Here is a 12,684-nt window from a genome sequence, read left to right on the forward strand (position 1 = left end):
AAATAAATAAATAGATAGATAAATACAAGACATCCCATGTTCACTATATTGTGTATTATGTGCCTGCAAGTCATAACCAACTTATAAAGACCTTAATAGGGCTCTAAGGGTAAGTGAAATATGTAAGGAGTTGTTTTACGAATTCCACTTCCTGCTCCATGCCCCCCATGAGTTTCCATGACAGAAGGGGAATCGCATGACAGAAGCGATCGCAAAAAGTCAACGTCCAGTGAAAAAGCTGTCATGCAGGGTAACTGTCTAGCGAGGCATCACTGTATTGATTTTCTCTTAACATGTTATCCAAAATACAAATGTGGAGAATGTTGACAAATACAGATATCCTGGAATTTGATCATATGATTAGGGGATCATAGCCACACAAGCCCATACAGGCCACAACCACAATATCCTAAAACACCTTCCTTAAGGTGAAGAACATAATAGGCAACGACAAAATTAAAACTGGGTACAGAATCATGGAGTTTAATGCAGACAACTCTAAAAAGGGCAGAAGTATTTAAAATGCAGATTTACTGAAGGTTGCTATTTCTTGAAGTTAGAGGTTAATCAATGAAGATGTACTACAGCAAACATCTAAAGACCAAGAAATTGTAAAATACATAAAATGCAGAAAACTAAAGGACTTTGGCCATGTAAAAGAAAGCGAACGTGTAAATTATTTACACCTGTTTTTTCAAGATAAAATAAATGGGAAAAGTAAGGAGAACAATCTATTGGCCGAAGAACCAGAGAGGCTGTTTGGATGCAACAAAACATACTGTATCTGGCAGCTACACGTGAGGTCACCATAGCCCTCATGCTATCCACCCCCCAGGAAGAGAGAAACAAGAATACAGTGGTGCCTCGCATAACGTTTGCTTTGTTTAACGTTTTTTTCGCTTAACGTTTATTTTTTCAGAGTCAGATTGTGCTTCGTATAACGTTTTTCCCTATGGGCGATTTTCGCATAGCGTTTTTGGGACCATGCTTCGCTTAACGTTTTTTGTTTTAGGTCCCCTGCTTCACTTAACGATGTTTTTTTTTTCAATTAAAAAAGTGTCTTAGAAGGGTCAAAAACGGTTCTAAATGCTTGGATTCGTTAGAGGACCCCTTAAGACATGTGCAAACCTGATTTGGCTTTGATCTGACTTTTCGTTAATTTTTTGTGAATTTTTGTTTTTTGGCCCATAGGAACCAATGGACCTGTCAAAATCTGACAGCTCCATGCTTTCCTATGGGGGAGAAAACAATTTACAAAAAATTAACGAAAGTTCAGATCAAAGCCAAATCAGGTTTGCACACAACTTAGGGGGTCCTCTAATGAACCCAAGAATTTAGAACAGTTGCTGAGTCTTCATTAATTTTTTGTGAATTTTTTCTTCCCCCATAGGAAATAATGGAGCTGTCAGATTTTGACAGCTGTCAAAAGTTGGGGGGAAAAAATTCACCATTAATTAACGAAAAGTCAGATCAAAGCCAAATTAACTTTTGCATCCGTTTTAGAGGGTGCAGAAGCTAATCCAAGCATTTAAAACCATTTTTGACCCTTTTATGACACACTTAATTTTGCAAAAATTGACTTCGCAAAGCCATTGAAACGTATTGAGTCAGCTACAATACATTCCAATGGAGGATACATTGTATCGTTTAACGATGTTTCCTATGGGTTTTTCGCTTAAGGACGGCAATCTGTGCCTACTGGAACGGATTAACCGGTTTCCAATGCATCTCTATGGGAAATGGTGTTTCGCATAAAGTTTTTTTCGCATAAGGTTTTTTTTTTTGGAACCAATTAAAAACGTTATGCGAGGCACCACTGTAATGTCTTTATGTTAGAGCCATGCTTCCACAACACATTAAACTACTTTTAGTGCTATTCTTGCATGTGAAAGAACATGGTGCAGCAAATCTTGGGCTAGTGTGATCCCCCTCCCACTCCCCATATGGCTGGGAGGAAAAGTTTGAAAGCTTTTGTTCTCCCTTAACAATTTGTTGTGTTGTCAAGAGCAGTAAACTGGTTTACACTGTCAACAGTTTGTTTAAAACAGGCCAGCTTCAAAAGGTGGTTCCTGGACTATTTATTTAATTAGTGTCAACTAATCATAGTTAATATTACTTACAGTTCCTGGTTCAGATAGCACAAGAAACTACAATTACATAAAAATGGAAATGAATGCTTGCTGTTCTTGGTCCTGCAGATAATCGTCTGAAGGCATATTAAGAGTTCTAGAACCTAGGAAAGTTTATATGGCTAAACTCAGCCTTCTGCAAGCAAGAAAAGCAAAGGATAATCAAATATTTTCCTTAGGGTGGCAAAAGGAAAGGAACTACAGTTCAGCCGTGCATCATATGGATCGCATGCAGAAGATTCCAAGTTCAATACTCAGTAATCTCAATAGCCCAGGACAAGAGTAAGGGGTACACCCTACCTCCAAATTATGGGATGAAACACTCCCCTCAGTCAGACCACAAGCCAGTCCTGCCAGCATCTTCATGTGAAAGTGTAACAGGCAATGGGGAAGACCGAGACCGGTAAAGTAGCGGGCTACATGCAGTCAGTGGTATTATGCAGTTTCTCAGGCTTCCAGAATCCACTGCTGTTCTCTATAGATATATGGGCAGACTAGTCCTCCTTAAAGTGGCCAGGGGTGGCATCGGTGGAATTTGCAGTGGAATATCTACTGTACCCAACACCTTGCCTGTGCAGTAGATGTGGTAGAAGCAAGAAATCAGCATTTCATCTGAGAGCAGAAACCCTTCCCACTTAGTCAATGGGACGAGGTCAAAGAAATGTTAGAAGACTTTCACAAAGACAATTCTCATATGAAAATGAAGGGTAGCTGAAATATTGCACTACAGTTTTGGCATTTCGGAAACAAATATAACAAGGAATCCTATGTTGACATAACAAAAGGTAATAAAGAAACTTTGTAAGCCAATGTAGTAACACCAAATGTTACTCTGTATTTCTTCCAGACTCAAATTGATCCCTAAATCAGTCACCTTTTATTAAAACAAGCTAAACACAGAATTAAAACTAACAGATGGATTGCATCTGTATTTACTCAAAAGCAGATCTTTTTGATGCCAATGATACCTGCTCATATATATGCATATATAAGACTGCAACCTAAGCCTGCAGTTCTGGACGTACTTTCCAGAAAGTAAAACTCTTAAAATTCAGTTCTCAGCAAACACATTCAATATTTTTATGTACTGTGTAAAGTACCAGTCATACAAGTAATAAAAATAGTATGGTGCCAACTAGTGAAATAGTCCCATGGTTTAGAAAAGCTTCTAGTATTTAACAGGTAGTCAAATTTTTAGGGCTGGCTGGTTGGCTGTGTTAGGTATCCAGCTGTAGAGCCAGAGGCTGGAGTGGTCTTATAGACCAGATGGGCGGGGTACAAATCAAATAAATAAATACTAAAACTTCAGTATGCCAGTGTGCATCGTAGAAGATCCACCCTGGATGGCCTTGGGCAATGACTAGATTTCTGCCTTTGATAACAATCATCCCAATATCACAATAGCTTTAGTTGAATTTAAGTAAGATTTCTATGTACTGTATCTAATTACAAACTAGATTATCATCAGTATTAACATTCTCAATCATTACTGAAGATCACATAAAATGGGCAAGATAATGAAACTGAACTAGCCTGCTTCTGGTCAAAAACCGCCCAATTATTCTTACATTTTAGTTTGTTTTTAACTTTACCCATACTTCTTATGCATCCTTCATTTTAAATAATGCAATGCTCTGATATGAATAAAGGAAAAAGACATTAAATATACGCCAGTCACAGTAATCTTTCTCCACAGAGAAGTAATCACTTTCAGAACACCTTCCAAATTAGTATATTTGAGTAACCTCAAAAGGAAGACACACCCAACAGTAGCTGTACGAGTGTCCAAAAAGTGCTGAACACAGTCTATGAAGCTTCCTCAAATTGTACAAAGCCGTTTTCCTCAGAATACCTTCCAGTGTTTTAAACTACGTTTGCTCTGGTACAGCCAGTATGGCCAATATTTAGAGATGAAGAGAGTTGTAATCCAAAGTATCTAAAAGACATCAGTGTCATGTGCATCTTAGGAACACAAAGCTTGTCTCAAAGAAAAGAGCAGAAAAGTAACAACTTGTCCTTGACTAATGAAAAGTGTTGCTTAACAACAACAAAACTATTTAATAACACAGCTTTATGTACTAATATACAGGCATGGTGGTGCTATGGGTTAAACTGCAGAAGCCTCTGTGCTGCAAAGTCAGAAGACCAGCCATCGTAAGATCGAATGCACGTGATGGAGTGAGCTTGTCCCAGCTCCTGCCAACCTCACCGTTCGAAAGCATGTAAAAATGTGAGTAGATAAATAGGTACCACCACGGTGGGAAGGTAATGGTGCTCTGTGTCTAATCGCACTGGCCACATGACCATGGAAAGTGTCTACGGAGAAACACTGGCTCTCCGACTTGGAAACGGGGATGAGTACTGCGCCCTAGAATCAGACACGACTGGACTAAATGTCAAGGGGGCTTGGCTTTTGGCCACAATGATTTTAAGCAGCTGCTGGCCTATTTCAAGGTTTCCTGCACCTATGACAATTACAACTAGGTCTGGACCTTCTTGTATTTTATTCCCTTTCTTTTTAAAGTTTTAACTTTTAAATTGCTTAATTTGATTATTGTTTAATTTAAATGTGTATTTTTATGTATGGTTTGGATTAATTTTGTTAACCTTGTTACCACTGTATTGTTTACTTTTATTAATTTGGTATATTTTTGGCCTTTTCTTTTTCTTTTGTTTGACATGGAGTGGAAGGCTTACCCCCCCCCCCACGGTGTTCCTTTGAACATCTGAGTGATTACGGTTAGAGGGTGGTATGGCAATGGCACAGTTCTTACTCATTTCAGAAGAACGGTGAACAGATGTTTGAAGGCTGTTCACTGTTCTGGCACTGTTCCCTTGACACTTGCTTGTCCTCCCAGTTATGCAGTCCAGCACCAGGGTAGACTGGAGGGGCGGGGGGGGAGTAGCCATTGTTTATAGAAACACTCTGAAGGTTGTTAGGTGCTCTACGGTGGTAAAGCCGGGTCTGGAGGCCCTCCATGTGTCGATTGGGGCCAGGGATGGTATTGGGATCTTGCTGGGTTACTGCACTCCCCACAACTCAGCCATTTCCTTACCGGAGCTGGCGGACTTTGCCTCCACGGCACTGTTGGAATCCCCAAGGGTTCTGGTCTTGGGTGTGTTACATACAGCACTGATGTTACCTGTCTGTCATGGGTTTGGAGGGAAAGTTCCATCCTATGGAGAGTGGAAGGCGGGACATCAGGAGGAGGGGCTGTACTGTATATATATGTGATGCGTGTGTGGTGAAGGAGGGAGACGCTGGGATGTGACGAAGCAGCAGCTGGGAAGAAGAAGCTGGTGTGGGAGTCTGTGTGTCAGACAGGGTACTACTGTGTGTCAGTACCAACCTGATAGGTTCAGGTGTCTGTTGGTGAGCCAGAACTGATAGGTTCAGGGTCTGTGCTTCAAGTTAAGGGTTCTGTGTGAACCAAACTGTATGCATGTATGAATGAGACTAAGCCACGTTACTAAATCTTATTCACCTGATCATTTTATTTTCCCTGTGTGTTGTATTTAAATAAACCTTATTATTTTATTTGTTAAAAATCCATCCCTGGTCTGTGTGACTTCTTATAGGGAATGGTTGGTGGCAGCTTAGTTAACGTGTGGCAGATCCCAGTAGGTCTGGGTTTGTCACAGGGTGATTTCAACATCCATGCGGAGGCGGAGATTTCTGGTCCGGCTCTTGAGTTCTTGGAAACCATGGCTTCCTTCGACATGTCCCAACATGTTAATGGCCCCACCCATGTGGGCGGTCACACACTAGACCTGGTGTTCTCCACGGAGCAGAGCGAGAGTGGTCTGATGGTGACTGACCTTGTCTCAGTCCCTTTGTCATGGTCAGATCACCACCTAATAAAATGTAACCTCTCAGTGGTGCTGCCTCCCCACAGGGAGCAAAGACCTATTTTAATGGTCTGCCCTCGAAGGCTACTGTATCCTATAGGATTCCAGGACTCCATGAAAGGGATTCCGGCTGATCTGACTGGTGCTCCTGTTGAGGCTCTGGTTGATGGCTGGCTTGCTGTCGCCACCAGGGCTGTCGACATGATCGCTCCTACACTACCTCCCCATTGCAGAGCTCGTCCAGCGCCCTGGTTTAACCAGGAGCTGCGAGCTATGAAGCAAAACAGGAGAAGGCTAGAGTGCATTTGGAGACGGAACCCAACGGAATATAATCGGAAAGCTGTCAGGATCATGACTAACCATTACCTTACTAAGGTGAGGGCTGCCAGTCGAGCTCTCCTTTTCTCCAACCACAGCAGATGCCGTTCCGTCCCTTCAGCGCTGCCTGGAGGCTGTACTTCAATGCATGCAGGAGAATGGACTGAGGCTGAGCCCAGACAAGATGGAGGTCCTGAGGGTGGGTGCCCCTCCATTGGTGGTTTGGGAAACTCCGTGTCTTTTGAGGGAGTGACTCTCACCGCAAAGAGTGAGATTCGCACCTTGGGGATCCATCTGGATCAGGCGCTCACCATGGAAACCAGGTGGCATCAGTGGTCTGCTCTGCCTATTTCCATCTGTGGCAGATTGCCCAGCTGCATCCCTAACTCTGGTCCATGCGGTTGGAGTCTTGATATTAGACCGCTGTAATGCGCTCTATGCGGGGCTACCTTTGAGATTGATGCTGAAGCTTCAAATGGTGCAGAATGCAGCAGCCAGACTTCTTACTAGGGTGAGAAAACATCAACATATCTCCCCCACTCTGGCTGTCTTGCATTGGCTTCCCATTCACTTCCACATTTCTTTCAAAGTGTTAATGATGACATATAAAACCCTAAACAGTTTAGGACCTAGATATCTAGCGGAACGCCTCCTGCCACCTAGATCTACCCAAATCATTTGTTCTAGCCAAGAAGGCCGGCTGAGGGGCCTAACGCCGAGGGAGGCCCAGAGAGAAAGAACAAGAAACTGGGCCTTATCGGCAGTGGCCCCTCGCCTTTGGAACAGTCTGCCCCGAGAGATCTGGTCTGGCTCCCTCACTGGGTCATTTTAAGAGCAAACTTAAGACCTGGCTCTTTAGGCAGGCTTTCCCTCTTGTCATCACTTGAATATTTTTCCCCATCTTGAACTATTTTACTACTGTTGTTTTTTATTTTATTTTATTATTTTTATTCTATTACTGTTAGCTGCCCAGAGTAGACATGTGTGTAGATGGGTGGGGTATAAATTTGATAAATAAATAAATAAATCATATTGAAGAATTTCCCTTCCTACATCGCAATATTGCATTACGCACCCAGTCATACAGGCCCCACTGTCAACATCTACCACTGTTCATTACATTATACCTATAAAAGCTTATTAGCTTTTTAAACATACAGATCTGGTAGCATAATCTCATGTGGTGATTCTTCTAGGATAAATACCAATATTGGTTTGTTTTATGGTTTGTGATGGGAGTTGGGAAGTTCTTGCTATCATCTTTACACAAAGAATGAAATGTTTTTTCCCAGGGGCTTTGTTTTAACTTAACAGAAGAACTTGATCAAAGAAAAAGGTCAAGTCTGATTAGCAGTTTGTTTCCCACTGCAGCCAAACAAGGTTATCTTTTTTAAAAAGTTACAAACAGACAAAAAAACCTAATACCCCTGCTTGTCCACCAATATCCAGTCAGCTGTCTGACTTGAGATACAGGGTCAGAAGCAATCTTATTAGGAGTGTCAAGTGTTATTTCCTACAGTGTATGCAAATAGCCTCAACTCTATTTTATTTGTTTATTTAAAATATGTTTAGCCTGCCTTTCTCCTTGAAAAGGACCCAAGGTTCTAGAACATCTGAACCAATGTACAGTATATATGGACCTCATACTTCCTGAAGTAGAAGACCATTGGAATCATGATGTAAGAGCAAACAAGGTACATCATTAGAAATGTAGAACTTTTCCTGCATCATGCCTAAGCTCCCTCTCAAGCAACATCCTGTTCCTCCCAGTGACCTAAGAGATGCTTTTAAAAATGAAAATAAAAGTTAGCAAGGCAAGGGGTGAAGGCAGCCACTTTCGCTCCTCCTTTGTCCCAAAAAAGGGCAGCAGGTCCCCCTTTAGCTCTCCCAGGCAATAAATTCATTGTGCATTTATTTGAAATGTTTTTACCCTGCCTTTCTCCATGCAAAGGACCCAAGGCGGCTCACAGCAATGAAAGCCAACATACAGTATAAAGCTGCAAACCATGAGGATGGCATCACAAAGCGACAGGTAAAAATCAGGAAGAAGGAAGAAGGGGGCGCCTTGCACCCATTCATAGGCGGTGCGAAGGCAAAGATCAATAAGCACAGAAACATTTTTTTAAAAAGAAGGTCCCTTTGAGAAAGCAGCTCAGCTGCCCCCCCCAAAAAAAGGGGCTGCCTCTGCTCTGGCTTGGAACCCCGTCCCTAGTCTACAGGGGAAGGGAAAGCGCCTCCGCCTCTGGGGACCCGTTTCTCTTTTTTTTTTCGAAAGAGAGGAGAGGAAAGAGGGCGTCGGGGCGCTTATGACCGGGCAGGAGGGTAGCTCGTCTCCCGGGGGGCGGAAGGGCCACACTCGGCAGCCCCGCGGGGTGGCTGGAACCCCCAGGCGGGGCGAGGCGGGGCGGAGAAGGCGGGCCAACTCACCCCCCCCCCACCCAAAACCGCCGCCCCGTCCTGTCCCGCCCTGCACTCACCAACTCATGGCGGCCCCTCCAGGTGCGGCGCCTCTCCCGGAAATGCCCCCGCCCCGCCTCCCGGAAGTGAGGCGGGGGAACTCCGCCGGGGGAGCTCGCCTGACGTCACGCGGGGGGAGGCGGGGCCAGCGCCAGGCCGCGGGGCGGGGGCTAGAGGGAATGCCGGCGTGGCTGGGGCGCTTCGGGGCGGGGCCGACGAGGACGCCACGCCCCTTTTGGAGCCGTAGGTGGAGCCGCCGCCGGGCTGAGCCGGGTTAAGAGGAAGGGAAAGGGAGGGGCGGCGGCGGCGGTGCCACGAGGGGCGCGGAAAGTCAAAGGGGAGCGGATTTCCCGGGGTTTCAAAAAAAAAAAAAAAGAAAGAAAAAGGAAGCGTAGTTTTTGCAAACTCGGGAGGCGGGTCTGCGCCGCGCTTCCCTTGTCTTTCGAGGCCTGGGTTTACTCGGAAGTAAGGATGAGTGGGGAACTGGGGTCCAGACTGCAGCCTCCACCCCCCCCCCGTGCAAAGCAAGCCTTCGCGGCTCCCCGCCCCCCCCCCAGGCGGAGCAGGCACTACCGCCGTGCACTCCTAAACGCGTTTCCTCGTGAGACAGCACCCCCCCTCCGCCCCCCAATTGGACGCTTTTCTAGCAAGAGGCGCGTGGGCGCGGCAGGGAAAGAAAGAAAGGGGCGCCTTTCCGTGCTTTCGTCCTTCGTGTCAGAGCGTTGCACTCTTTAAAAAGATCAATTTTCCCCCCTCCTCAGCAAGTTTGCGGTGCAACGCTTCTGGAGGGGCAGGGAAGGCGGGCCGCCCGCCCGCCCGCTGTCGCTCGGGGACGCGCGAGGGTGCGCGCAGCGCTGCTTTTCTCTCTCTGTGTGTGCGTGTCACATTTGCGCGTGCACTTGGACAGAAAAGCACTTCTCTAAGTTGCCGCCCTGTGCATGAATGTCCTGTCCCTTGCGGGAAATTCGGACACCGTAAGATGTGTTGTGGAGTGAGCATCTGTCCTTTGTTGAATAGCCCTCGTTTTTGCCCATTGCACGCAGTTTTAAAAAAACAAACCAACCAACCACGACGTGGAATGAATGGCACACCTGTTTGTTGAGATGGTCCAGACTTCTGGCAGCAAAACCATCGGGAGTGATGCGGCGGGGGCAGGTCAATGAGGGCTACACCAACAACAGAAGAGAGATTCCCACCAGCTCCTGTGGGAAAGATGAAGGGGAATTGAGCTCAAAATTCTATCTGCAGTTCTTTTTATCACATGCAACATTTTTAAAACATCTGCCCTCCTTCGTCAATACACTTTTTTTTAGTCCATTGAAACATTGTTACTCAATTAGAGAAACCAATTACTGAATTACACATTCCACCACTCTTATTCTCACTTCTGTAATCTCCAACCAGAGCTAAGTCTGCAATTACTGTAGAATCACTCACTGCAATGCTGGATGTTGGGGACCTATTGCTCAACTCTTTAGAGGAATTACTAGCTCACCTGTTCATGATGGATTGCCAGATTATTATTTTGTACTACTGCAGTCCTGTTTTAGACAGCAATTGGAGATGCACACATTTAACAAAATATCTCTTATTTTATAGAAAAGACTTTCCCATCTCACTCTAAAGGCACAGGGGAAAAAACAAAGCTATTCTTAGATTGTTTTGATTTAAAAAGTGTCTTACTCATAATCACCTGTCCTGGAGATAGTTTTGTGGGATAATTTCCCCCTAGTTCCCCTCCACTCTTAAAAAAAAAAAGATCTGTGATAAGTAAAAAACCAACACAAGTTTCATGGTGGGATCTGCTGCAATGACATCAAGTTGAAAGAGTGAATACTGTATTGATGTAGCAGTATCTGTATGTGGACATTCTCCCCGTGGCAGAGGTGTTAATATTTAGAGAGGCTCGTGGCTCTTTGCAGGCTGCAAAACCATTATTGGTATATTTTGGCATAGGGAACATCAAGCATAAAAGCCCATGGTGTGTAACCAGAGCTTTAGCTGAGAGAAAGGGGTATATGATTCCTTTACCATGTGCTGTGCTGGCTAAGGCAGTTGGGAGTTGCTGTTTGAAAACATCCAGAGCATAACAATCTCTCCCTCCTCCCACACACACACACAATGTAATTAACTCAAATAAAAATACAGTGTTCCACCAGAAATAAGACAGGGTCTTATATTAATTTTGCTCCAAAAAAACACATTATGGCTTATTTTCAGGAGATATTTTATTTTGCAGTCATGTCATCTTCTTCTGGTTACTGCACAAGGGTGGAGGGTGGGGGTTTCACTTAACTGGGGCTTATTTTTGGGGTAGGGTTTATATTACAAGCATTCTGGAAAATCATACTAGGGCTAATTTTCAGGTTAGGTCTCATTTTTGGGGAAATGGTCTTACTCTATTTTGGGCTTTTCTTTCGCTACGTCTGTTTTGGGCCAATAGGTTTGCTTGTAATTTTTCATCCAGTCAGTATCGCTATCTTGGAGTTGTTTGGAGAGCAAAAATAGGGAAGAATTATAAACCTTGAGCTTCTTGGAAGAGGATGAAATATACAGTTAATGTAATAAATAGATCAGCTCCAAGGCATCAGTTCTTATGTCTCTTTACTGTAAAAATGTTTACATTTATTTTAATATTCTTGCATTTTTTCTCTCTCTCTAACCTCACTTTCCCCCTGCACAAGGCACGCACTGGGGCGCATTCCCTGGAAAGCAAGTTTCTTTGGCTCTGTTGACACCAGTTTTAGTCTTGTTCAGTCTTGCGCCTTGTGGGATGCGATATTGGCATCATGGGTGCAAAGACAGTTGGGAAAATTAAAAATAAAACCTCTTTGTGGACAGCCTCATGAGAGGGAGGGAGCAAAGGCAACCAGGTTTTCAGTAGTGTGGATGAGGACAGGATCTTGCAGCTTTCCCCCTGTTCTCCAAAGCTCAGAACAGCAGCAAGATGGAGGCCAAAAAAAGAGAGCAAATAATAGACTAGATTTTCCCCCTTCATTCTGGTAACATGTTTAGGGGAGTAACATAGCACAAACACAGATTTAAAATGAATGTAAGCATTTAAAAAGATGTCCTTTTCAATATAAACATAATTCAATTGGACCCTTTGGCTCATTAATTTACTTGATGGCATGCATACACAGACAATTATTATCTCCACATTCTACTAACTTCCCAATTGGATGCTGCCCCATTCAGAGGCGAGCACCACCTCAGCGACTCCATCGTTATCCCTTTCTCCCAGAAGCTGAAGCCATCTATGGAGTGGGGAGAAGAAGACCAAAGGCTGCAAAACAAGGGACTTGCAGGAAAAGCAGGCCTGGTCTTGCAAGGAGGGGAACCTTTTGCAGGCAGGAGTTCTAAAGGGTAAGAGCAGGCCGCAAGAGGCAAGCAGTGAGATGGGAAACCACTCCCCCCATTCTCTTTCCTCAGCAGATGTTCTACATACTACTGCGCTCTTTACAAGCCAAACTTGAATGCTAGCAAAGTTATAGGTCAATAAAATAATGCTTCAGGTAAAATAGTACAGGCTAGAGCAAGAAGAGGAGGGAGAAAAGAGTTATCTAGCTGTAAATTACAGAGAATATTGGCTTCACGTAAGTTTCAGAGTCAATGTAACTTCCTGTTCTTCAAGGTGTTTTTTTTTTTGCATCAGCTATCACTTCATCTTTGATGCTCACCATATCATCTTTACTGAAATAAGAGCAAAGTGCTAATTAAGTATTGTGACATTCCCAGTTATCTGTTGTTTTGTTCTCATCATTGTAAACTTGGGGGTGCCCTTTCCTGCTCTTTGTCCCCATGAAAGCTCTGCTTGGAATTCAGCAACACAGGTGCCTCACACTCTCTAAAATCAAATTTTCTTGATTGTCAAGGAATTATTAAGTTATGTATCCCACTTCCCTTACCATATTTCTGTTGCTTTTTTCAT

The 12,684-nt window shown here is 44.0% G+C and overlaps 1 protein-coding gene across 4 annotated transcripts in view; it reads right to left on the reverse strand.

The window, feature by feature from the left end:
* The window catches only part of BIN3 (bridging integrator 3), a 98,431-nt gene extending 88,475 nt beyond the window's left edge, over positions 1–9,956 (reverse strand). Inside the window, exon 1 of one of the 4 annotated variants that reach the window (XM_078379667.1) lies at positions 9,845–9,956. In XM_078379667.1, the coding sequence (XP_078235793.1) occupies positions 9,845–9,885 (41 nt within the window). In that variant the 5' untranslated portion in view covers positions 9,886–9,956. Of the gene's footprint in view, positions 1–6,344; positions 8,702–8,773; positions 8,883–9,844 lie in introns of those variants that run through there. The other 3 variants (XM_072978926.2, XM_072978925.2, XM_072978923.2) reach the window with 3 other exon arrangements.
* Between the last annotated feature and the right edge of the window lie 2,728 nt (positions 9,957–12,684).

Source organism: Pogona vitticeps, chromosome 8, assembly GCF_051106095.1.
Source record: "Pogona vitticeps strain Pit_001003342236 chromosome 8, PviZW2.1, whole genome shotgun sequence".
In the NCBI taxonomy this organism is placed as follows: Eukaryota; Metazoa; Chordata; class Lepidosauria; order Squamata; family Agamidae; genus Pogona; species Pogona vitticeps.